This window comes from Anolis sagrei, chromosome 1 (assembly GCF_037176765.1).
Source record: "Anolis sagrei isolate rAnoSag1 chromosome 1, rAnoSag1.mat, whole genome shotgun sequence".
NCBI classification, from domain to species: domain Eukaryota; kingdom Metazoa; phylum Chordata; class Lepidosauria; order Squamata; family Dactyloidae; genus Anolis; species Anolis sagrei.
In genome coordinates this window covers 105,282,514-105,310,297 of record NC_090021.1, presented here as the reverse complement: position 1 = coordinate 105,310,297, position 27,784 = coordinate 105,282,514, and the positions used below count along the sequence as shown (strand labels likewise).

The window sequence follows — 27,784 nt, the reverse complement described above, 5'->3', positions numbered from 1 at the left end:
TATTTACCTTGCTACAAAGTTAAAATGGTAGACCTAAGACTTGAAATATTTCTCATAAAGCATCACTTTCATCTGAATGAACTTATTTTGTTTATCCTCTTTTTCAACACAGCTGCAGATTAACGAGAGTGGGGATGTTTGTAAACTAAATTGTCAAATACAATTCCTTCAATGCATAAACTATGAAGAAACTTTAATGAAAGGTTGAATCTGGACACTGTTTCTCAATTATGTATATGGACCTGAAACGGTATTATTAAAAAATGTCAGGGATACAAATTTAATGAATATAATTCTAAATTTAGTCCACCAGTTCTAAGTGAAGAGGATCAAAAATATATGGATTGTATATTTTGCATATCTCTCTCCCTCTTTCTTCCTCTCTTTCTCAAATAAGAGGGGATACATGCATCATTATTACTGTTCAATGAGATATTTCTGGAACAAGTTTAATATATTTCTCAGAGCCACTTAAAATCTCTCTGTAAGAGCCACTGCTTCTGCTTACTGCAGACAAACTTGTTCATTAATATTTTCCAGATAGATCCTAGCTATCATCTAGACTGAAATATCAGACAGAAGAGAGCGAATAAATCAGATTTCGAAATAATATGTATTTTCAAAGTTAAAATAACATTGCAATGATTTTCAACAACACAATTTATTTTCTCTTTTTCATCGATCACAGATGAATGTGTGCATCTATCATATCTACAAACAGTAATAGGAGGCATGACTACAAAGACCGATATGCAGAAGATTCTAATAAAAATATAGAAAGAAAATAAGATTTAGAAAATGAGTTAGTATGGGTAGGACTGATGAAAGGAAGGACAAAATGTTGAGTACAGCTGTTATGATGTCCACTCCCATCATTCCATTCCATTCTCACTCCATGCTACTGAATCCCATGGCTCCTTGGTCTTCAAAGAGATACTGTGTGGATTTCTCCACTTTAGTCTGCCTCCTCTCCTCTGATCACAGTTCACAATCCCTTCATGCAAAGCTTCCTATCTGATTATTCAAGCCTTCTCCATTTCAGCAAATAATTTAGGACTGTGGGGCTCATTTTGTTGCTCTATTATCAACAACTACAAAGTTTTAATGATCTCTTGTGGATCATTCAGAGGTCTATAGCAGATCCAGATTCTCTTTTGCCTGTCTTAAATAATAATACTTGAATACATATCAAGACTTTGTGGTATTTCTTTTCTCACCCAAAAGGATACATCTTTAGCTCAGAGTTCAGACCTGACTGAATATCTAATTTTACAAGCCTACGAACTGCATTTCTTGATATACTATTGGGCAAATGGAATCATAATAAAACTTCTTTATAGCTACTTATATTTAAAGATTATAAAACATCTATTAGTTGATAAGGGAATTCACTGTAGAGATCCTACAGATTTCCAGAAGAAAACAGCAACAAACTTCATCCACATTCATTTTCTTTAATGATTCCTCATTCCCCTGTCCAATCCTATCATTAAAAAATGGAAACACGAGAATGAAGAAACTGACTTAAGGAGTTATATATGGTCAGTAATTGTAAAGCAGGGAGAGCACCAGCGTAACTAATTCCAGCAGCTAGTCTAAGAGTTCTGCTTCTACGAGATAAATGAAATAATCAGAAAGCAGTGGCATTTGCTGGTTTAGAACGTGTTATGGTGAATTTAGCAGTAGCAGTAATGATAGAATAGCTAAAACCCCATTCAAATCTGAATTAACAGTTTTCCTCATACCCATTCCATGGATTAAAAAAAGAGGTACAAACAATACTGTCTCTCTGCTGAACAACATAAAGACCTGGCAGCCTTGATCAATGTTTGCCCATAAGTCTGAAATTGCTTTACGTAATGCTCAGCACCAATGCAACTGGGAATCAGAATCGGCAGAATTTCTGTTTGGAGTGACAGAGTTGGTCAAAGTAACATAGTGGAATCCAGTAGAAACAACTGATGAAAAAATTCTGTTTTTATGACAATGTCTATGGTCTTCAAAACAATATTTGTCAGCAAAGCACAGACGTCCCCCATTTACAAGTTAAGCATTCATGGATATATTATTCACAAATTAATGTATTTTCAGCCACTTCTGCTCTTGCCATATATACAACTCAAAAATATGTTCTCTCTAGGCATTACTAGGTTTTTCAGTGCAATTCTGTTTTAGCATTTAAAAAAAATAATTATAGAAAGCAAGTGTTGTGCATGTATAGGGCGGGAAAGGTGGATCAGTCTGCACAACTTACAAAGTTTTCTATGGAAGGCCCTAAAAGAAAAATTAGGGCCTTTCATAAAAGCTTGAAGTTTACAACTTTCTGTATTTGAAAACCCAGGAGTATGGCTAATGTTAGCTGTAAACCTGTCGTGTCACTCTAATGAGTTTGTTTTCCATATTATGTTTTCTTCTTTTTAGAAGTCCAAATCATGCATGTGTTCCAAGAGTTACAGCCTTCATAGTGTAATACAATAAAAATTAGTGCTCCCAGACCTATTAACATAGAATTATTCTATATCATTTCATGTGCTCTGAAAGCAAATGGACTTAGTTAATACAATACAATCATTGAAGTGGCAATTGCTTTGATGCAGGGATCACGGTCAAAGCTTACTAATTAGACCTCTAGATTTCTGTTTCTGAAAATTCAGGAAACAGTAAAATGAGTGATGTGGCTAAGTAGAAATCATTGTATCTTCAGCATGTTCCCATGGATAAGAATAAGATAAACTATTAAACCTATACAGTGTCTCCACAATGACTGACACTTCTTGGTTGAAGGGTTCCCACCCTCAACCATTCTGAAGATTTTGAACAGCAATAAATAGAGAAAAGAATGTGTGGTTTTAAGACTCTTCAACAATCATATTTGTACTATCTGGCTTCCCATCCATGCCTCTTGTTGGAAAGCCAGCGTTAATCTTATGTAGTGTATGCAAAATGATGCCACAGATCAAGGGTGAGTAACTTCCAGCAGTTTGGAGACCACATCTATCACCATGTAGATTTCACAGAGTTGTCTTGTCTTGTTTTGATTTGAAAATTGCGCACAGTTTCCTGTTTCAGACCAGTCTAAAGAGTTTGGGGATGAAAATAGAATAAAAAGGCCAGTTGTACACTCTTTTCAACTGAATATATGAGGGGTTAGAGGGGTACTTAGAGGTTGCAATGGGAACTTGAGGTGGGGGGACCATACTTTGCCCAACATTACCATAAAAATGCAAGTGGTCATCACCAGCAGAAGCCAAAAAGCCATCTTCAACAGGCCCAGCTGCCTTGGCCCCTACAGATTATACTAAACAATCAAACCTATGCCGTAGTTGAATAGTAACCTTAATGGTAGGTCTCATGTCAGCACCCAGCATGATGCAAAAGGCCCATACAACTCAGCAGAGTTCATTGGGGCTGATGCATGTTTATGGCTTTAAAGATCAATTTCACTATCTTACAAATTGCAGCACTGAAATAGGAAGCGATAAAGTGAATGCCTGAGGCTACCTACACCTTTATTTCTCTTGGAGTTTCTGAGTTGTAGAGACCAGGTGAATTATAAAAATTGCAGCCACTTAAATCATAACAGGGGGACCCGGTCCCGCACATCCACATCAAACCCAAGGGGATATACTTCAAACTTCAACAAATTTTAAAATCTAAGCTAACACCATTTACAAGTAGTTATTAAAACCACCTAGCAGCCACCTAGCCATTTTTCCATATCAACAGCAGCCATACAAACTTAATAGCTCTTCATTATGCTTCTTGATGTCACTGCAGATGAGCACCTGTACTAGCTATATAGGGGAGAGGAACACTAACCAATAGTAGGGACAGAGCTGAGGAAAGTTTGCCAGATTTACTTGTCATGGGACTTCTCCCAAACCTAGCTCTTAATGTACCTATGATTTTTGGTTGATCCATAACCTCTAAGAATCTTTTTGTGATGCTTTGGATTGTAGAATATATGTATTTGCATATACATGCATTATCTTGGTGATCAGGCCCAAATCTAAACACAAAATTCAGTTATGTTTCATATATACAGGCAGCCTTCCACATTTGTGGATGAACTTTGCAGATTTGATTATGAATTAACAAAAATGTTCTCTCTAAGAATCTCAAGGTTCTCCAGTGTGACATGATTACCAGATTCTTCTGAAAGTTCATCACAGACTCAAGGAGCTAGAAACAGAGAGGTGTTCTCTCATGTTAAGAAATAACAACTATATTATTTACAATTTTTCACTTTCACAGAGTTCTGTGCCCATAAACCCAACAAATTTTGAGGGCAAACTATACCTTATACATATAGCCTGAATGCAATTTTATAATAGTATTTTGAATCATTTTGTGTTTGAAATTAAATTTGTGCACATCCATGTATATTTAGGATTTTAGAATTCCAGATAAAGAATGCTGAAATTGTATCACTTTTACAAACACACGGATTTACAGTTGGCATAACTCTAGAAATATTGTATATACAGATTTATAAATAAGCAACTGAAATTCACCTTCTGAGCGCTTCATATTTTTAATAAACTATGATGTGAATTGAGACTCAAAATATCATTGCACAACAACCAAGAAACAACATTATCTTTTAAAATGCATGTTCTGGTTTATAATTCTACAATGATGAGTTGTAATTACATTAAATTCTTATGCTCAGATCTAGATTAAAATAACAATAGTTATTAATTTAGAGGGAAGCATATTAACATTTTGCTTATTACCAAAAAAAAAGATATGGTAATTCGGGTTCTCACCAAACAAATTATTTTAAGAACAGAGAGCAAAACCCTCTATGTACCACCTTACTGAGAAACTATGGTATTTATATAGCTATGCAGTGAAATCCATCCTGATCCTTTCAATCCTCCCTTAGTAGTCAACATCAGCCACTGTGATAAACAAGAGTCTGTTCCTCAGTGTCAAGAAGCTGCTGACTAACATGCCCACCTTCTTGCACAAACAGTCTCCATTGTGACAGGCAGAAATAGGGTCCCTGTTGCACTTCCCCCTCAAGCTCCAGCCTGCTCGTACAAAGGGAAGGGGGCGTAACAGAGTAACAGTGGGACAGACCCACATCAACTGCAGTGGGTGTTGACTGGTAATTGGGAGTTGGGGGACTTCCCTGATCTCTATCCATCCCCTAAACAAGGAGTATGTGTAGGGATTGTGAATACAAAGTAGTCATTAATGCATAACCTCCAGTTGCTCATTTGTAAGTAATCAATAGGATTCTGCTAGAAATCTTATTTTAGAATGGACTATTTGCTAGGCAGTATGGTATAATGATTAGACTGTTAGACTTGTGAGACCAATGTTGAAATCAATGCCGTCTGGGGGATTCTAGCTGTTGTCCAAAAATGTACCATGTTTCGTTACAGGGTTGTTCTAAGGATAAAACTTCAAGGGGGGAATCATGTATGCCACTGTGAGCTCCTTGTGGAGTAAACACTGGAAAGAAATCCAACAAATAAACAGATATATTGAATTCTGGGCAACTCCTCTGAGATTACTATTGCTTCCAGCTTAACTACAGAAAAGTTGCATGTGCTTTTCAGAAGAAGGAAAGCAGAATTCATGTACTCTCGAGTCAAAAAGCAATACCAGCTCAGCAATCAGCATAGCATATACACAAGGCATGGGCAAACTTTGGCCCTCCACGTGTTTTGGACTTTGGTTTCCACAATTCCTAACAGCTGGTAAGTTGGATGGGATTTCTGGGAATTGAAGTTCAAAACACATGGAGGGCTGAAGTTTGCTCATGCCTGCTATATACCAACTGGAGACATTCAGATGATTAAATCCTGACTTAATAAGCTACTGTATGAATGAGTGATGAACACCATAAAGAGACAGCAAAGCAGCAAGAAAGAGGCTACATACGAGCATTCATGTGCATCCTGGCTTATTAAGAAAAAAATACATGGATTTATGGTTTTGCTTGACATCCAATCTAGATCAGCAACCCCTGTCACTGGGTTACTAGAAAGTTACAACTGCACAGGAGTGAACACAATGGTTCAGCTGGTTGTTTATAAATTGTACCATCAATATTTATGTCACTTTTCAGGGTAACACAAGCATAAAAGAAAGGTCCTTGCCATTAAAGATTTACAGTATGAATCAGCCATCCTCCAATTGCACTGGTCAGGAAAACAGTGTTTGAATGATGGTAATTCAACATAGCTAAATGGTACTGTGTATTTTAAGTTTGCTCAAAAATTTCAGCAGGAGAGACAGTGCAGATGTGAGAGAGGGGAGAGACAAAGCTTATATGAGCATTAAGTCAAAAGCACATCTGCTCTGTGCATTAATTGCATAACTAACATAACTTTAAATTCTACAGAGGTCTAGAGATCTTTCTCCTGGATTAATGATTTCTGGCTGCTGCTTTTTCCCTCCCATCTTTAACTTATTTTTGTCAGACACACTCAAGTGGGTGATGCTAGATAATTATACTAACAAGAGCTGAAAAAATATAATTACCTTTTCTTTCGACTACCTTTCATTTTATGTGAGATTTAAAATTTCAAAAGCAGCAGGATGCTGAAATATAATTTCATTTGAAAGAAGCATTTGCTTAATAAGAGAGGAATCCAGTTTAATTCTAAAGCAGCATTTCTCTCTTACTTCCTTCCATTTGATAGAAACCTTACTGACAATACAGAGGTAAAGAAACTAGTGGGGAATATTCTGCATAGCGACAGGAAGTGTCTAATTGTGGGACACTTGATTATCCATCTTCAGATACTAAACGAGCTGGTGTGATACTTAGCCCAAAGGCTCTTTCTACTTTCTTTTTATACACCTGGCTATCCAAATATCATTTCATGTAATCAATAACAATAATTTTGGGGACTCTGGCCAAACCCAGCACATGCAGAGGAGGAAGACTTATGGGAAGCCAACTAAGAACTTCATAGGTTCATATCACTAAACCCCTGCCTGTGGATCTTTAGGTATTTCTACGAAAGGTCACAAATTCTTGCCCTTCAAGTGTTTTAGACTTCAACTTCCAGAAGCCTCAACTGACTTGGCCAATGATCAGAGATTCTGGGAGTCAAAGTTCAAAACACCTAGAAGACTAACTTTTGGAAACACTGGTCTAAGGCCAGAAAAGTTCTGAGAAGTACTATGGGTTGTGATGTTGAATTCTGGAATTCACACCACAAAATTAAATTGGATACACCCTCAATCCATGGGAGAGTTTCGAATATAGGACAATACTGCTTTTATATTACAAGTTCATCACCAGGACATTGGAAGAAATCTTAACGGTACATTCTGAAGAAACCATCAAAACTATTAAAATCATGAAGACTAATACCCCAAACAAAGAAAGTGAATGCACTCAGTAGTATGAAGAAGTTTTAGTGTAGAAGTCAAGTCAAAAAAGTAATGCGACTGCAACAATATTGCAAATCAGTAATTTTATGAAGTTGCTCTCTATTATCTCGTTTTTCTGCCTTGTTTTTCTTGCATTCACTGTGTAAGAAAAATATGCTGAACAGAACAGTCATGATACTATGACCATTTCTTTCTAGAGGGAGAATAAAGAAGGAATAAAAGCAAGAAAAAATGAAGATGAAGTGCTAGCTTTAATAAGTATAAATGAAAAGCATTATTTAAAGTATGATAAAGGATAAACAAGTGTCAGGAATTCAAATAATTTCTGCATATAAAAATCTCAAACTGATACCCTTATAAATTTACCCTAGTAAATACTACATGTTTTTCAAAAAAATCAAGAAAAATAGTGCTTGTATACTTTTATATTAATCAATATACTAATCACAACATTGTCTGACATCTAAGAGCAAAGGCTCTCCTCACTCAAATTCATAACTTAGTTAATAAATCAAAGATTATACTATTGTTTTTATTGACCTGTTGTTTTTTTAAATTGGTGTCGAAGGCGAGAGGGCAAAAAGAACAGGCAAACATAGTCTGCATTTTTTTCCAACTGAGGTTTGTGTGCATGTTGTTTACACAAAGAAATATTACACCGCCCACAATGAATGTCAGAGGACAATACCCTTCCTAGGTTGAAGGCCCATCAACATTGGAAGTAAATGTCATGGAAACCAGAGCGCTCTCTCTCTCCATGGTAACATCCTCCCTGGAAAAGCACCTAGCTGCAACCACACTGAACAATATGTGACCTTGTCTTGGTGTATAATACTGCTTTCGCCTATACATATTACATGAACCCAACAATAAAAGATGTAATCAATTAATAATTTCAACTATAGCATTTTCGGTGTGGAGCTGAATATGTGTAGGAATAAACTGAGCAAACAATAGCAATTCACTACCAAGTGTCATTAATATTCGTTAAGGTATACATTTTAGATGTGTTTTTGTTCTGACAAGCCAAAAATCTTTATCTCTATAGAAGCACATAAATATGCTAGCAAGCACAGAACTCAGGCACTTGGAGATATATTTTTATTATTATTAAAAGTTTTACTTCTAAGAAAGTTTCTAACTGTCATGACAGATAAGATATAATAGAAAACTGGTGCTCGCCTTGTTTCTGATGTTTCAAAAGCTAAAGATGGGACTGAACAAGATTTTCAGAGATTTTCAAAGATGTTTGGTTTTGCTGTCTTAATAATTTGTAAAAGAACAGCAACATTTTTGTCAGTGAGCTTAATTTGTACATGTCACAAAATTAAACTTTTTAGCACAGAATTTAGAATACCTAGGTACACCATTTTAAAAATACAGAACACTCAGTTCTGGCAAAGATACTGCGTTATAGATAAGTAGACTGAAAGCGGGGGGGGGGGGGGGTAAATAGGCCATATATTGTCAATCAAGTATTCAAGAAAGCGTTGACTGTTCAGGGTCTTTGAAGCTATGCAAAACTATTATTTTATGTATTTATATCCTTTCTTCTTCAATTAAAAAACCCTCTAGGCAGCTTACAGAAGAAATCCACACAGTTGAAATTGATCAGTACCAAGGAGACTAGAACTCAGCTAACAATCTATTTTGAATAATTTATGACAGGTTTATCACCCTTTCCTTTGCAGAATATTCACAACCTGATCAGAAAGGCCTCACACAGTTATACAAATGCAATGCAGAAATTTTGAATATTTTAGCAATGAATCAATGGCCAATAAAATGACTTTTCACTACTAGCCTGTTACTAGGTGTTCATAATAGGCCTAAATAGGATGTCCACATGAATTAGACTGTGATGTATACCTAACTACAGGTCAAGAAATTATAGTAAAAAAAATAACACTGAAAACCTGAGTTGACGTCCGTGGGTCAGTGATAGTTTCTTATTTCTGTTACATAGGAATAAGATGAGAAGTTTCAAAGTGATCTCGAATAGACATAGCAAGGGTGCAAGCACAGTGCATGCCTGTTCTGAGCCGAACTACCCCCCCCCCCCCAATGCCTAGTCTGTCCCCTAAATTCCTTTGGGTCCCAGCTCCTGGTGATCATCGCTAGGCTTCTGCTGCCCCCTTGTGATGGTTGGTCCCTGGCAGAGGCAGAACAAAAGGATTACACTGGATAGGGGAAACAATGGGGTGCTCACTGCTCTCACAGCCCAGAGTATGACCAGCAAGAAGGGAAAACAGATATTCCTGGAGATGTGCCCCAGGAACTATGAATGGGTCATCGAGGGTGTCTGATAGGACAGGCCCAACCACCTCACTAAGGGCTGGGCTGGAGCACCGGCTCTTTGCCTTGGGGCAATGAGCAAATGTCCACCCATGACTGGCATGAGACAAGTGAATGTATGTGCATTCATTGGTCTGTCAATTTATGGGAACCCCATTAATTTCATAATGTGTTATTGGGCAAGGAATACTCAAAGGTGGTTTTGTCAGTTCCTTCCTACGAAATATAGTGTACAGCTCCTAATATTCACTGCTAGTTTATCATCCAAATACTACCCTGCTTAGGTTCCAAGATTTGAAAGGATCTGGTACTTTTAGGATATTTAAGTGATATAACTGCACTATTCAGTAAGATAATTTGAATTAGCAATTCCATTTAAACCTTAATACAAGAAAAGGCAAAAACACTAGTATCACATGGCTATTAAAGGTAAAAAAATATTGTACTGTTTAACTATCATTTAGTTATGGCGGGTGTCTACTTGCTATGTCTCTAGAGGTAGAAGTGGCGGGGTGTGGACTTTTGTGCCCAAAAGCTATCACAAAACCAGTTCATCTTTTTTTAAAGAAAAAAAATGTCAAAAAGGCTAACAAAGCATATGAGATGGAAGTCATGTCAGCTATTTCTTAATCTACACAAATGCAAAAATAGCATTAATACCTTAAAGTGTTCAAATGATTTGCTATAAGAAAACCCACTCCAAAACCAAATGCAAGAATATAATGGTTATGAGTTGTGTAACTTCACAAGAGTTATTTGTCATTGAACTCCCTTTAGTTCAGGGCTGGAATAATTGACATTACAATGGATGTGATTCAGTTTCATCAAAATGCTGTTCACATAAGAATGCAAAACAGTAATAATCTCTCTTGGGTTTAAAGAACAAACACTGAACGGCATTGCTGCGTTAAAAGTCTAACAGTGCTATATTAGCAAATGGAAAGTATTTTAAGGTAGCTTTGAAAATCTACAACATAAAAGAAAATACTTTCATTGGTACATTGGAACAGGAATGGACAACTATGGGGTGGCTGAGGGTCAATGTGCCATACAAACTCCCATGGGCTGAATTACTCCACTCGCTTCCAGCTGTCCATTTGCCAGATTTAGGAGGATTTTCTCTATGATGGAGAAGTTTTAGGGCACACAAACTTAAGCTAGCTTCCAGGGAAAATATTGCCCATAGATTACCCATGAAATTGAGGAGTTGGGAGTCCTTGAGGATTGCAAAAGATTTGGGGACTCTATATTCTCCATAGACTGCACTTTCCCCACTTCTGCATCAGACTAGAACAATATGGCAAAAAGCAGTAGATGAGTATTGAATAAAAATAATGAATAATTGAATAAATAATAGGAAAGGGTAACCTAAATTGTTACCATGTGGAGTGATAACCAACATAGAAATGAGCCAATGAAATAAATTGACACTTCCTAGTCTCTTGTCCTGCTTTGAAACACAATGAAAATTGGCCACCTTGCATCTTCTGCCTTGGTTCTACCACCTCCTTCATCCCCAATGCTGGTTCAACAAAAAAAACCTTCATTTGGTTGCAACTATTATTTCTCTTGTTTGGGGACTGGGTTCAATAAGCCCCTTCTCATTCTCAAGAGGCCTTTAAATGACCAGGGGTCTAAGGTTTATACTCAATCAGAGCTCACTCTTTAGCTATTTGAGTTCTAGCTTGGGTATAAGTGATACAAAGGGTAACTTGTGTCACATGAAAGTAGATATGTGCTTTTGGGTGGGAATCCACCTTTCTAGCGACTGACCTATTTATTCTTTTTAAAATATTTTATTGCAAGCAACCCTAACATCTTGAAATAAACTGTGGGGTATAAATGCTTAACTATAATATACATTATTTTCAAATAAATAAATAAACACCTCTAATGCTGCTATACAACTTTCTTGGTCCCAATATGTTGTGCAGCTGGGTCCATGGAACTAAAAGCAGAAAAGGACAAATGTTCCTATAAGTATGTGTGCCTTTCTCCTCTCTGCTGAATTGTTACAACATTAATGTATAGAAAGTGAAATATGTTTTCTGGTCCTGTCTCTTCACACTTTTCCTTATGAAAATTGTGTATATATAATGGCATTACATACATAAAACTATGGTGCAGTGCACCATAGTTTTATGTATGTAATGCCTTACAGATATATATATATATATATATATAGAGAGAGAGAGAGAGAGAGAGAGAGTTTAGCCTATGTCCCATTCCAATGCTGTATCCATGAGCTACGTGCAGCTGCCTGTAAAGGGATAGTTACCAGCAAAGGCATGGCTTTCCCTTCTTGCTTGTCTTAGGGCACATCTGCACTGCAGAACTAACACAGATTGAGACCACGTTAACTGTCATGGCTCAATGGTATTGAATAATGAGTTGTAGTTCTACAAGTTTTTCAGTCTTCCCTGGAAAAGAGTGCTGGTGCCTAACCAAAGTGCATTAATTATACTGTTTAAAATGTTCCTTCAATTCATTTCTTTCTTGACAAGATTCCTTTTACTCAAAGAGATTTTACTCCTGCGGCAAGATGTGGAAATTTGTCTTACGAATATCTATATGTCCATCTTCTCAAACAGACCACACTGTGTTATGCTGTATTTCCCGTTCTCTTATTCCTATGTGTTGGTGATTCAGAAAAGTGTTATGCAGTCTATGCAAGGCTGCGCGAGGGGATTTGAGTCCCTGTGTGCCAGGATCATCAGACCTGTCCATTTCTTACTGGTTTTGCTCCAGGGGTTACTGCTGTGGTGTCACTGTGACTGGCAAGTTGCACCCTGTGTGTGGTGAGACAATGTTACATTCTTACTGGTCTGAGTGAATTGCACAGCTAATGGGAGAACAATATTAGCAAGCCACTTTCTGACTAGCGTATGCTGGTGGTATTCTCAGGGTCACTGGAAAAGAGCCTGGTGTTGCTACGTTCTTTGAATGTTGAAGTGTTGTTTTCTTTTGAGCTTTACTGCATTGAGTACATAAGTTTCCAAGAACACCATGTGCATATTATATTAATCTACACAGACTGCTAGTTTGCATAGCCTATACAACTGCACAGTCTGTATGGTATACTTTAGCCTATGCATCAAGAAACTGGATTAGCATGGTCAAGACGGCGTTAAAATGATCTAGAAGAACAACTTCTGGGAAACATGCCATGGAAAATGTTCAGAATACATATTTATTCAGACCAGAAAATGCAGCTGTAAGGGTCAGAACCATCACAGAAGCCTGGCAGCATGTTTCTTACAAAAGGGCAGTCTAAAAACAATTAGAGATCTACACTGACATGGGAATTAGCCAATTTTAAATGTAATGGACTTAATTAAGAATATTTTTAGAGGAATAACAGAGGCATGGAGGGACATGACCACAAATAAAGATAAAAAGATTGGCTTCCATTCTCATATAAACCCTGCCCCTGGGTACAACTATATTAAAACTTTAAAAATACACCAAGAGGTCATACCTGTTACTATTGTGAAACACCTCAATTATTTTGAAAGACAACCAAATTTAAGCAGGGGCACATTCTATGAGGAAACAGCTCCAAAGACAGATTATTATCCAGAGACCCCTCCCAAATTAGCATTTCACCCTGCTTGGCTTGTTGATAGCTACATATTTAAATGCATTCATAAATTTATAAAAGCTATTTTTATTATCAAAAGAGAAAATGATAAAAAGAAAAGTATGATTCTTAACTTCATACAGATCAAAGGGGAAAATATTTAAAGATTAATTACAACATAGTTTCTGCACTAAACAGATTCTTTTCTTTAGCAATGAACTACTTATTAGATCAGAAGTTAATAGGTCATAAATTCCAGGTCACAACTCTAGGCATGGTTCTTCCCTAGATAATCAACTTACTAGAATTAATTAGACACTGGCACCATCATCATCATCATCATCATCACCAATTTATTGATTCATATAGCACCATCTCTGTACCTGGCACTTTAAAAACCAATAAAGCAGGCTTACAATCTAAATTACGTTGTTAATCAAACAAACAAAAGCCAAGATACAGAGGCCATATACAGAGGCCAAAAGCATTTCCTGTGGAGAGAAAGATTGTCTTTGGAGAAAAAGTAAGAAATGCCACCACTATGATTCTGAAACACAAGGAATAGAAACTTACAGGAAGTTTTTATTTCTGGGATGTGGGACCTCAAGATGGAAAAGACAAGCTACCTCAACTAGCATTACGGCTATAGCAGGTTCCCCAACAATGAACAAAATCTAAACCTTCTCTCAAAATGGAGGGGTATGCGGAGGGCTCCTCTAATATTTCAGTGTCAGTAATCAGAGCAGAAGGTAAAGGTAACGGTTTTCCCTTGACATTAAGTCCAGTCGTGTCCAACTCTGGGGGTTGGTGCTCATCTCCATTTCTAAGCTGAAGGGCCACCGTTGTCCGTAGACACCTCCAAGGTCATGTTGCCAGCATGGAGTGCTGTTACCTCAAGGTCATGTTGCCAGCATGGAGTGCTGTTCCCAACAAGGTAGTACCTACTGATCTACTCACATTTGCATTTTTCAAACTGCTAGATTTGCAGAAGCTGGGGCTAACAGCAGGAGCTCACACTGCTCCCCAGAATCGAACCTGTAACCTTTCAATCAGCAAGTTCAGCAGCTCAGTGCTTTAACCCACTGCACCACCGTGGGCTGAGAGCAGAAAGGGAAACACAATCTCACAAAGACTATGCAGCAACCTATCAATGCAGACTTTGTGGAGATACATGAAAACACCCTTGTCTCCTTGAACGCCAGGCTAGAATGTAGCACTTTGAGCATTCAAACTAGACCTTATTTTAACCAAAATGCACCTAGGGAGTCAGTGTGATGCAGTGGGCTGTTTGAGCACTGAACTAAAACTCATGGTTCAAATCCCCACTTAGCCATGGAATCCCTTCTGGGTGACTCTGGGCATGTCACATTTTCCCAGTTTCAGAAGAAGGCAAAAACAAATCCTCTCTGAACAAATCTTGCTAAGCAACCTCCGTGATAGGTTCAGCTCAGGGTCACCATAAGTCAGAAGCCACTAGAGAGCATAATAATAATGACAAAACTGTTCCCATCCACCCACGCAGGTTGAAAATGTAATGCTCCCTCTTCAATTTATGGAAATAGAGCATTGATTTTATCTCAATGAAAGTTTACATGAAAACAGACTGTTGAGAGTATATAGCTCAACAACTTCAAATGTAGTTTGCCATGGTTAAATAGCAGTTTTGCATTGCTCTGAAGGAAGAAAGGTGAGACTGTACAATGGCACACAGGTATGCAAAAGAGCCTTGCGTTTTGCTGCAAGTTGTTTTTGTACTCTGCATAGGAGCAGAAGCCATGCCTGGAGAGGAATTCCATCTGAGCCATTCCAGGAGATGGAATTCCATTCCATCTCCTAAGGGATATGCTCCTCCTCGGGCATAACCACACTACAGCACAGGTAACAGAAAAATCGAGCCAGAACTGAGATGAAACCTCTCCCATTGATGTCACTTTTGCTGAGTCAAAGAAGACATTGGGGGGAAGAAATTCAATTCATGTTTATCTTCCAAAGGCCAATAATAAAACAAAGCATGCTAAGTGCATAATACGTAAGTACTATGTTATGTCATATCATCTACTATGACAGAAGATAGCTTTCACAACTTGAGACTATGCCTGTTCATAAAATATATACTAAAAACTGTATTGTCTAGGTTGATCCCAAGAAAAGATCATTCCCTAAAAAAAAAGAAAAGAAAAGAAAAGAAAAGACTGACCCATCCAGGAACCACTTGATAATGTTTAACAAAAACATAAAATTGAAGAAAAACTAAAACAGTAATACTTCCATTCAGGAAGGACCAGTCCCAAGAGTACTTTCTAGACTCTAATCTAGATCAGATCATGGATAAGTCATTTTAATGTAAGACAGATTTTAGAAACATAAATCTAAACTTTAGAAAGAGGAACTAGTTAGCTTACTGTTTGTTGTTTGATTTATTATTTGAAAATGTAATGGAAACAAAAAGCTGGCTATTTGTGACTTTACTTTCTTTCAAGAGAAGCACTTGACTTAAACAGTTAGGAGGAAGAGTTTACACAAGCCAGACTCATAATACATATCACCTCTGGGATACTCCCTCAGTGTATTTACAGAGGATGGAAGACGCAAATACCATCGAGAATAAATTCTTCTAAATCACACATGTGAAAAGAAATAAAGAACATACAGAATAACAATTTCTCAGCTTTTCTTAGAATAACCTTTATTAGAGTCAGCACCTGGATTTAAGTTTTTTAATTTAAAAAGTATTTAATTTAAAAAATAATAACATTGGATTTCTTAAACAGAGCCACATGTGTTGTCCTCCTCTGTAATGCACTGTCCTCAGCTAGCCCTAACCATGGAGAAACATTCATGCTCATCTAAACAATCGTTCACACAACATGCAATAGCCATACGATTATTGATCAAAGTTTAGAAATAAGCTACAAGTAGGAAAAGTGAAGTGGGGAGATACATCAAAGAGGGGGACAGTTCAAAGACCCTACCGTCTTTATTTTGGTCCACTGACTCTTAGTGTTATCAAGCCACAATATCCCCTACCCCCCAAAATATTTATAGCACCCCATGAGACTTCAAGCAAATAATATGATTCCCCCCCCCCCCCCCCCCAATTAATTAGATTTTTTTTCCGGAGATCTGGTTGCAAAACGCCAAAGTGCTCAAGATTCTGGAATGGACCTAGAAGCAGGTGTACCCTACAAACTCTATCAATTCTAAACCCTTTAATTAAATGTATCAATTTAATGATTTTGTATAACTTGTATCTTTTATACAGTGTGTAAATTCCTTATATGAATTTACACTCTCTCTCTCTCTCTCTCTCTCTCTCTCTATATATATATATATATATATATATATATCACAAAATGTAACTTGAAGGCAGCCACTTCTCCATGACCCAGTTTACATAAGCCCTTGGGAAAGGGGACTGTGGTCAGGACCCCCCAAGAAATTTCCCAAGCCAAATAACTATCAGGGCCATTGTGTATATATGTAGATAGATGATCCTCTTTGCCAGGATTGTCCATTAAACCTGAGACTGAGTCTGCTGCTCCTGTGGAAGAGTGCATTCATTAACTTCCTATGCCTGCTGCCAAGGCCTTGATTGTCTAAAATCACCACCTTTTTCTTCTGAATCTTGCACCTTTGTCTCACACAGAACTGGACTCTTGAGTTAATTAGAAACTCATCAGCAGATCTACACCATTATTTCCTCATGGACTGTGTCCTCCCAGGGGGCATCTCTGCAATGGATTGGTTATTTGAACTGACCAACTACGGCTGCTGTTCTTCCTGCCATGGGAATCTCTTCCTGCAGGCTGTGACATCAAAGGAACCACCGGCCAATCCGGACACAGATCTTACCTAGCCTCTTTTTCAGCCAATTGGGGAGGAAGCAAGAAGTCTGTCAGAACTGTATAAAATGTCATGTATTTCTATGTGACTTTATGCTTGTACATTTTGAAGAAAAATGTTTGTACTTGTATCCTTTTTGGCTGAAATATAACAAACCTCTGATTGTGTTGCCTTCAACCTGGAGAGCTTGTTTCTTTGTCCTGGCTGATCTAATTTAGTGGATGCTCATCGGGTCCAGGCCTCTTAACTGAGGTCCTAGCTGAAATGACTACATTAGGATCTACTGGAGATTAAGGAAAGGAGAAGAATCTCTTTTCATTCATAGTGGCTGTTGAGGAGCACTTACTAAAAGCTTAAAAGCAACAAAATCCATTTGATCATTTTCGTTCCTAGAAGGGAATTTCATTTTCTTAAAGAACAATGAAACAGAAAGCTGTGTTTTTAGGCAGTAGCTGCAACTAATAATATATAAGTAGCATTTGTTCTGGGATACAAATGCAATCCAATAGTTGTTTACTCAACGATGAAGAAATACAAACCCTGTAAAGACTGGAATACTGTAATATAAAAGAAGAAAGTATGTTCCAAAATATGCACCACGTTTTCAGGGTAGAACCCTATGAGTTGTGTCTGTCAGATGAGGTTTCATCTGCCAGTGAAACCAGGAGGAAAATGTTGCCCCATCAGTCCTGCAGCTTCCTGTTTACTCTAAAAGCTGTTCCAAAATGCTGGGGAACCCTCTTTTAGCACTGCAGAAGACTTCTGGAGGAGAATATGGCAAAATCTCAAAGCAAATGCTTGTATAATAGTGGATTTAGCCTTAACAGTATGAAAACGATAACTTCAAGTGTTTATATCACAGGGAGCATTAACCTATATCTTTTTTCATCTTCATTCTTAAAATTGGATGGAATTCTCTTGATTAGTGGAGCCGCTGAATCAGTAACTGAGTGGTGGATTAACACAATGGTAAATCCCATTGATTCAATGGTTCTCCTCTAGTTTGGATTAACAATAAAATTCAGGCCACTTAAGCTTCAAATTGTGCTTAAGACTGAAAAAGAATCAGAAACACGACTCTTCTGGTCCCCCCTCTCTTCCCAAACTGTTTATCAAGCTAAATAATAGCAAGGATCATTCACTTTTTCCATATAGGGCATGAAATGCCTCCCCCTATCTCAGATATATAGATATGTTTATATTGCAGGTATTTGGTTGCTTTCTTTTTTTCTTTCAAATATATCCTCATATTAGGATTCATACTATTTCCACAAGACACAGCACAAGTGAAATTGAGTACAGCTAATGAGTATTAACAATAATAACAATATTAAATAATAATAATTATGCAGAGAATCTATTTCTAATTATGGTGTGCAGAGCCAAATCTTAGCTTTGCATATAGTTTCTAATTAACATTATTGAAAAACCTCTTGCCAACTCACACATTGCTTTTCTTAAAAATCATCAAGTATTAAGAAACAGAGATCACCAATTACACTCTGGGAGATGGTGCAGGGAAAATTGGCTCTGTGTTGTATTACAAAACATAACCTTTTGTGCAGTTTAATAGATTCTTAACTGGTACTAACTGAAATGCATTTTTACAATGCAGCAAAATGATGAAGCTAACCTGTTTCAGTTAGAATAATTTTTAAAAAACTCTAACACATCATGATAAAGTCCAGCTCACTGCATTTGTCAAAATGGTTCTCCTCAATGTTTGTATGTTAATTCTAACTTCATTCCTTCATTTTTTTGGTATTGTTGCTATGTATTCCATGGATCTCCCTGAAACCAAGATATTTGAAATATAGTTCAAAACACCATGATGGATTTTCTGTGCAAAAGCATCACTTGAAAGCATACTGAAATTTACCAGCTAATGATATCAGTTTAATTTGTGGCATAGACTTAACATATATGTATAAATCTAGGATTTTTTGTTACAAAAATCAACCTGAAAAATTAGTTAAGACTTATCCACAGGTCAATGTGAGTACTGTACTTAACACATATTTTTTTCAAATTTCCCCTTTCTGAGTAGTGACAAAAGCAAGAACTGAGTTCATCTTAGGGGAATCTAAAAAGCATTCTGACCCCCTCCCCCTTGATTCTCCAACTGTGGCACCACTTCTGGCCATTTTGAATCCCTGAGTGGGAAAGGATGGGAGTGGCCAGGGATAACCAGCCCTTGGAGGTGGCATTGGTGATTTCACCTTTCTGCTCACTGACCCTCAGTAAACATTGGCACTAAGACTGGTCCTCAGCTTACACATAAGGTCGACTTATACCTGAATATATATGGTAATAAGAAAGGGAAGAAAGTGAACTTTTTTCTGAAAAACAAGATCTACAGCATCAACATCATTCTGTCTAGAGACAAGATCAGATAATTTAGTGGATCTAAGAAATGAAATAATCAAAGTTACAGTGAAACTTATAACTTGAAAATAATGGCTAAACTTTTCCTGAGTACTCTATAGAAATGCTTCTGCTTCATCTTAATCTCTCCCTATTTGCAATCATTTTAGGTTAGCTTTATGAATGGAAATATGCTCTCTTCCCTTTTTCAGAGAGAGTCAATAATGCTGCTTCTACGAAAAGGGTAAAATCAATTTTGCTGTCTCTTTTGCATAAAAATCAAGTGGCCTCAGCCACCTAAAAGACATCCTACCAAAGAGTTTAATTTCCAAAGAATCTAGCTGAAATAATTTTTCCGATGAATAGGCATTATTGTTTCCTCAGAACAGTACCAATTTCAAGAAATAAAAGACTTTGGAAACAACACTTTGAACAAGCAAAAGAAAACAGGAAAACACCGATTCTGAATGACAATATGTAAGCCTACAATCTTGCTTAGAGGGAAAATTACTCTAATTTAATAGTAAACAACTACCATTAAATTAGCATATTTTTTTCTTTGAGAGATTATAGATTGACAAATAATTTTTATTTCAATTGTAAAACATTGGCACTTTGTGCATGCCTTCCTATATAAATAGTTAGAACGCAAAGCTTTCAACAAAGAAAGGATCTAACTGCAGATTTTATGCAAAAGAAAATAAGCTGAACCCTCAAGGTTACTGATGGCTGTTCTAGTCCCTTAATAAAATGCTCCAGGCTTTGGCAATATGTTAACTACAAAAAAAGTAGAAAACCGGACCAGAAATATTAATGAAAGCCTAGCAATATGGGACTTTAATTAGCTGTAGTTGTACAGCAAACTGATGGGGGAAAGGAAACTGACATTGAGGGGCACAGGAAAGACGAGAAGAACAAAAGCAAGGGGTCACACAAAAGAATCAATGGCAAGGAAATAGCATCTCATTTTCTGTCCCTAGCGTGCTTATGAATATCAACTGTGCGCATATTATAGATGGGAAAGCTTCAGGGCACTTCCCTTTGTAAAAGCAAGTACTTGGCATATCCCAAATACTATTCAGAAACAGGACTATTAGGAATATTTTAAACAACATCTCACAAGGTTATTCTCTTGCATTTTTGTACCGTAGAATCCATTTTACTAAAGTGGGTTGTGTATACATCACAAGAGTAGAGAGTCCATCCAGGCATATATAACATCTTTTGAAACAATCAGATTCTTTACAAAAGAATTAATGTTTGATATGCTATAATGCACAATGACCCCAAGGTATGAGATATCTGATACTAGGATTCTCAAATGCTAGAGATGCGAAAGCAGTTACTAACAATAATACACGTTGTTAACTCAACTGTCGGTGCCATTAAAGAAATCAATGTTAGAAATTTATTCAGATTGGGTCTATCTACAGACCACACCAGAAATATTTTTTTAATTGTAGGACCAGATTAATTTACTTAGCAGATAGTGTCAACATCTAGATAGAACACCAAAAGTCGCTTAATCATATCTATTTGTTTCACTCCCCTGACAAAATGCTCTTTGATTCAGAAGTGGCCTCTAACAATCTAACATAAGATGATGCTAGTGATTCCCCTCATTCCCCAACAACCTCTGATGCTTTCAAAGGGCTCCCCAACAACTCTGACACCCAGCAGCATGATGTGGTTTGAGTGCTGAACTATTACAATAAGAGACAAAGACTTAAATCTCTCTTCATGGATGGAAACCCACCAGGTGTCCTTGGGCAAGTCACACACACGTTCAACTTCAGAGAAAAACAAAGGAAAACTTTCTCTGGAAATAATCTTACAAAGAAAACCGTATGAGAAGACTGTCCTAAATTGGCACCAACGTGCAGGCATGTAACAACTACTCCCACCCACTGGAAAAGGTTGGAGAGTCAGCAGGGAGGAAAAAAGCTCTGTGGAAAATTGCCTCTGTCTGCTGATTCCAGTGGATCAATAAGTCTTCTGTCAACAGTAGCAAAAAATGAATATAACCCATATGTGATGAGTTTTCTCCTAAAGTGTATGTACACATTGCCATTGTACCAGATCCCACATGGTAAAATAGATAACTCATTTTGTTATTAACATCCACTCTATAGCTAGTTATATACAAAGCAGACACAGGGGGAAAATATGTTCTACACAGACTGATGACTAATAAACAACTTTTGCATTAAGTCTTCAGAAAGTCCTACAATTTGAAGTTAAGTATTACTTATTGCTTCTATTTCTTTTTGTTCCATATAATTATTTCTTCTGTAGCTTTTTTGTATTATCAGAAAAACGTCTAATCAATAGACATGGAGTTCTTTGTCCTGTTACTGTGGCACATAATATCCACGAGAAAGAAACAGCAATAAACAGTATACAATAATTCTGTGCCAGCTTTTATTTAATCCTTTAATGTGTTTAAACAAAAGGAAACAGATAAAATATCCAAAACAGACAACATAGAGGGAATATGCTAAAGTATTGTGGTATTTTATTTATATTAAGTGTATATGTGCATGTTAAAATATCTCATAAATTATTGTGGAGATTTCAAGGTAACAAAAGATACTATCAATTGAAACCAACTGGTTGTTTGCAAGCCCAAGAAGGGTGTATACAATAAAGTATTTTAAAAATCCTGCAAATCTCTTGGAAAGACAGGTGGACAAATGTCAGTGTGCTGGAAGAAGCAAAGACCACCAGCATTGAAGTGATGCTCCGTCAACTCCGCTAAACTGGCTATGTTGTCTGAATGCCTGATCACCGTCTTCAAAAGAAGTTACTCTACTCCCAGCTAAAGAACTGAAAACGGGATGTTGGTGGACAGGAGAAGAGATTTAAAGATGGGCTTAAAGCTAACTTTAAAAACTGTGGCATAAACTGAGAGAACTGGGAAACCCTAGCCCTTGAGCGCTCTAACTGGAGGTCAGCTGTGACCAGCAGTGCTCTGGAATTTGAAGAGGCACAAATGGAGGGAGAAAGGGAGAAACGTGCCAAGAGGAAGGCGTGTCAAGCTAAACCTGACCAGCACCACCTTCCACTTGGAAACTAATGCCCTCACTGTGGGTCAAGAAGAGGGTTCCACAGTCACCTACGTATCCACTGCCAAGACACTACACTTGGAAGGCCATCATACTCGAACAACAAGGGATCACCTAAGTAAGTAAGTATACAATAAAGTAATTGCTCTCATAAATATTCTGAATAAAAAAATCAATACCAGACAGTTCTCCATATCTAAAATACAGTTAATATAATTTTTGAAAAGACTAAGTCAACTTACTCCTGTAGGCTGGAAAATTAGTCCATCCACTTCATGACTGACTTCTTTAGCAAAATTTCCTTCAAGAAGCTGCAAAAGAACAGTAAATAATTACATGACTATGCAAATATGGCATAAAATAACCATGGCATATATAAGAGATACAGACAGATATTTAGAGCAGGGCTTCCTAAACTTTTTCCACGTTACTCATTTCTACCTGATAAATTTTTATGTGACCAAAAGTATTTAGGCATATGCAACTGGTATAAAAATCAAACATTTACTGACAATAAATTAGCATTTGAAAGACTTGCTAAATAGGCTGATTTTCCTTTTTATGAAGCATTTTCTGCAGATTGTAAACACTGTATATATAAATATCTAGGTAGTGTTCAGAAACCTTTCATTATTGCCCATTTGTGACTCCAACGCTGAGTTAAGGGATCCCATTTGGGGTCACGATACACAGTTCAAGAAGCAGTGATCTAGGACCACTACAATATAGAGTTGCCTCTCCATATCCATAAGGGATTCGTTCCAGGATTCCCCATAGGTACCAAAAAAGAAGGTAAGTTCATTATATAAAGGCACAAGAAATAAACTTGAACTCTATCAATTCCTTCTACTCCATTATACGTATGCACATCCCAAACACAATTTCCATCTTCATGGGCCTCAGCCTCTTTCCCTACCCACTCTGTCCACCACAAAGGTAACACTAATGCATATATGCAGGCCCCAGCCACCCCACCCTACTCTTCAACCTCACCTCCCCCACGAGGTACCTGCTATGTGCACCCATAATCCCCAGATCACCCTTGCCAGCTTTCAACACCCCTCACACCCCAAAGTATTTTCTATGTGCACAAAACCATCATTTCCCCCCACTATATACTGTTACACTGCATTGCGTTTGAATTTAAAGCATAAGCTGCTGGGCGAGAAGAGAAGCCTGTACATCACATCTAGACTTATCATCATCATGAGGGTGTTTTCTCTAAAATTACACTTCTCCCTACCTTTTCTCACCCATGCTTCTTCCTGTCATTCTGTAAATATAAAATATTTACTTTCCAAAGAAAATATTCTATTTAGAAACAATAGCCTTCTGTGGTTTTACAGTTTTACAGATTTTAAAAAACATAAATAGGTCTCTGGAGACAAAAATATTTCACAGCAATTTATGAGGATTAAAGCAACTACGAAAAACTGTTCTAAAATGGAACTGACTATATTTCCTTTCAAAACAGAATTGCAAACTACTGTACTTATTCCACCCAAAGATGAAGGTGAATACTCAAGACACTTATTAATAAAAGCAAAGACTTCCCCACAGCTTGCAGATAAAAACCCCACAATAACATTATAATGCATAACTAATTGGGCAGCTTGCCAATTTAAAACAAACCTGAAATCACAAATGACTGCTGCATACCTTCACCTACTCCCAGATCCATTCACACTAAGACACACAGCCATTTGGAAACTGAGCCCAACTATCTAAAAACTGCTTTTGCATTTTTCTCTCCAGCTACCCAAGTGGCTACGGGATATACACCTAGTTCTGAATGAACTTTGTAAATGGGAGGCTGAAGAGAACAAGAATGTTGTTGTTCATTCGTTCAGTCGTCTCCGACTCTTCGTGACCTCATGGACCAGTCCATGCCAGAGCTCCCTGTCGGCCGTCACCACCCCCAGCTCCTTCAAGGTCTGAACAAGGATATCTGCACCATAATAGAATTTTTTGAAGAGCTTTGAGAAAATGTATTGCAAATGAAACCAACTCGCATTCTCCTCAGAACCGCGCAGCTCTTCTAATGTTTTTAAACGCCACTCATTGTTCTCCTTTTAAAATAATTCTTTGTAAGTGTGCCACTTTTCACTGGGGATTTCCCTCTTGTGGATAGCCTCTGATGGTAAAATCCACAATGGGGTTTTGCTATAAAAAAATTCCCTTATGTTTCTCCCATACTTTTAGCAGTGCTGCTCTAACATAGTGATTGGTAAAGGGTTTTTTTCTTTCTATTTTTGCTTTGTTATACCAGAGATAAGCATGCCAGCCTCTTCTTAGGTCAAAGCCCCCTAATGTTAGCATCTTCTTGTTGGATAATGTGGCCCATTCCTTTACCCATGTAAGAGCGCATGCCTCAAAATACAATTGCAGGTTGGGGAGTGCAAGTCCCCCTCTGTTTTTTTAATCTGTTAGGGTTTTTAATTTTATTCTCTTTTTTCCGTTCCATATATACTTAGACACATCATTTTCCCATTTGGTGAAACATATTTTCATCCTCAGGATTGGGATAATTTGAAATAGGAAAATCATTTTTGGTAGGACACTCATTTTAATGACTGAGATTCTACCTATCAGTGTCAGATTTATTGATTTCCAGTTTTCTAGTTTCTTTTTAATATCTGGCCATGAACATTCATAATTATTTTTCAATAGATGTGAGTTGTGAGCTGATATTGTTATTCCTAGATATTTTATTATTTACCACCTCTATTCCTGATATTTCTTGTAATTTTTCTTTTCTTTCCTTTGGGATATTTTAAATTATTAATTTTGTTTTGGACTTATTTATCTTAAAACCTGCTACATTCCCAAATTCATCTTTTTTTTTATCCATGTTTGTATTGTCTCTATGGGTCTTTCGATTATGCAGACTACATCATCTGCAAAGGCCTTGATTTTAAATTCATCAGTTTGTATTTTGGTCCCCTGTAGATCTTTGTACACTTCACAACTGTTAACAAAATAGTATAAAAACTATGATAATAAATGCGGGAAATGCGGGAAGGAAATCGGATCCTACTATCATATATGGTGGGGCTGTAAAATAATCAAAAAGTACTGGAAAACAATTTACAAACACACACAAGGCATCATTAAAATAAAATTTGACCTGAAGCCTGAGTATTACCTATGAATATAACAGACTTTGAAATGGAAAAAAAAACAGAGCCAAAATTTTATTTTATTTGACAATTGTGGCGCGAACAATAATAACACAGAAATGGAGAGAGAAGGGATCTCCCACAATAGAGGACTGGTTTATTAAAATAGCTGATAATATGAATATGGACTCACTGACACAACTACTAAAAGATCAGAATAAAACGAGTAAAACAGATTGGAAATTACTGAGAGGGTACCAACAGGAAAAATGAATCTAAATAAGTAAAAGGGAGTGGACAGATAGAACAAAAAAAATTCTCTGAGACAATTAGGTGATGAAACTCAAGGAAAGAAACGCTAACCAGGAAGAATACCTCTCTACAGAATCGACTGGAAGATCTAAACCCTTGACGCCCCCCCCCCCCCATCCCATCCCTTCTCATTCTTCCCATACCCAATCACAACTCCACCCCCCACCAACTACCAACCCCATACTATCCTATTTTCCTACTTTCCTATACACTTGAAATGTTCCTCCTCTTTTTAATGTACTCAAAAAAAGCTTTAATAAAAAATATTTTTTAAAAGAGAGAAAATGTATTGCAAAGAAAAACAGTGGTCCTCACCCAGATTTCAAAGGATGAGGCAGCAACCCAGAGGACCTTCAAATGCTGCCAATCACCTCGAGGAAAGGCCTATAAGACCAACTAAGCGATATCATTCCCAAATCAGCCATAGGTGATCACTAGAGCAGCTCCTATTCTCTCAAATACCATTTCCTCCCCTCAAAAACGTCTTCCAGGCTAGGTGGCTGCAGAAGTAGTACAGATACACTTAGGGAGGAGGAGATTTTCCTTTGACTCCTTCGACCTCAGGCTCCTTCGACCCCCTGCTACATAGTATGTTGAGGAACATCTAATAACTCATGAAATAGTTCTGCACTTATTATATACAGTAACCTGATCGACCATGGAATCACAGCAGAAGATGTTGGACAAGTCAAATACTGTCAGCCCCAGAAAGTCCCATGTTTATGGTATGCTATAGTATAGGAATGGCGTTCTATGCAGCCATGCTGGCCACATGACCTAGGAGGTGTCTACGGACAACGCTGGCTCTTCGGCTTAGAAATGGAGATGAGCACCACCCCCCAGAGTTGGACACAACTAGACTTAATGTCAGGGGAAACCTTTTTCTATACCTTATAGTATAGTAGGTCTATTTTAATAGTAACTCTCAAACAATCCCCATGGGTGTTGGTTAACTGAGAGTACAGTGATATCTATTTTACAACAGTGTTATTGACAATAGTAATCCCAGGAGCCAATACACAAGCACCAATTTCAAAAGAGAACTCTAAGGCACATGCCAAGCAAACATTCTGCCTCACTTATTCTCAATAGTATGCATGGTACGATCAATTAGCAAAAGTCTACCCCAAAGTATTTACAGGAAAGGCAATGCTGTATTAGCCTGCTTCATGCAATGCCCTGTGTTCTTTGTCTTTTGTAATGTCTTTCATTAATGCAGGTTAGTGATTAAATCATTGCTGGGGAAAAAACATTCTCCAGCATTTCATTTTACCTTGCCTTTTCCCTTATACAACACATTATCTGTATGCTCCCTGCTCAACTGTTCTCATTTTATCTTGGACAGAGTGCAGGAAGTTAAAATACTTCCCCCCCCAAACTTGTAATTAGGCACCCACCTAGTTGCCTGTGGTGAATAAAATTGCTTCCAGCCAACCATGGTTGATTTACACATTTGAGGTGCCTGTTCACCCATTTCCAACAAAAAGAAGAGACACAGCACATCATGAGGTTCTACCAACATGCTATCAGCATGACATATTGTAGGTCATACCCTCAATCACATTACAAATATATGTTGGATAATGGAGTGCACCAAAGAATTTCAGAAAGAAATCAGCCTATGTTTTATAGATAACATAGCCTTTGATTGTGTAAATGATGAATAACTGGGTTCATGAAAACTATAAATCACTCTTAAAGAAATGGGAATGCGACAACATTTGACTGTCCTGATGCCTAACCTATATACAGGACAAGAGGCCGCAGTCAGAACAGAATATGAAGAAACATAATACTTTCCAAATGACAAGGGGATCAGGCAAAATTTCATTTTATCATCCCATCAA

The 27,784-nt window shown here is 37.4% G+C and overlaps 1 protein-coding gene across 1 annotated transcript in view; it reads right to left on the bottom strand.

Moving 5' to 3' along the window:
- Positions 1-27,784, bottom strand: part of RNGTT (RNA guanylyltransferase and 5'-phosphatase) — a 172,133-nt gene that overhangs the window by 40,617 nt on the left and 103,732 nt on the right. Inside the window, exon 12 of the mRNA XM_060753013.2 lies at positions 22,749-22,817. Coding sequence (XP_060608996.2) covers positions 22,749-22,817 — 69 coding nt within the window. The remainder of the gene's footprint in view (positions 1-22,748; positions 22,818-27,784) is intronic.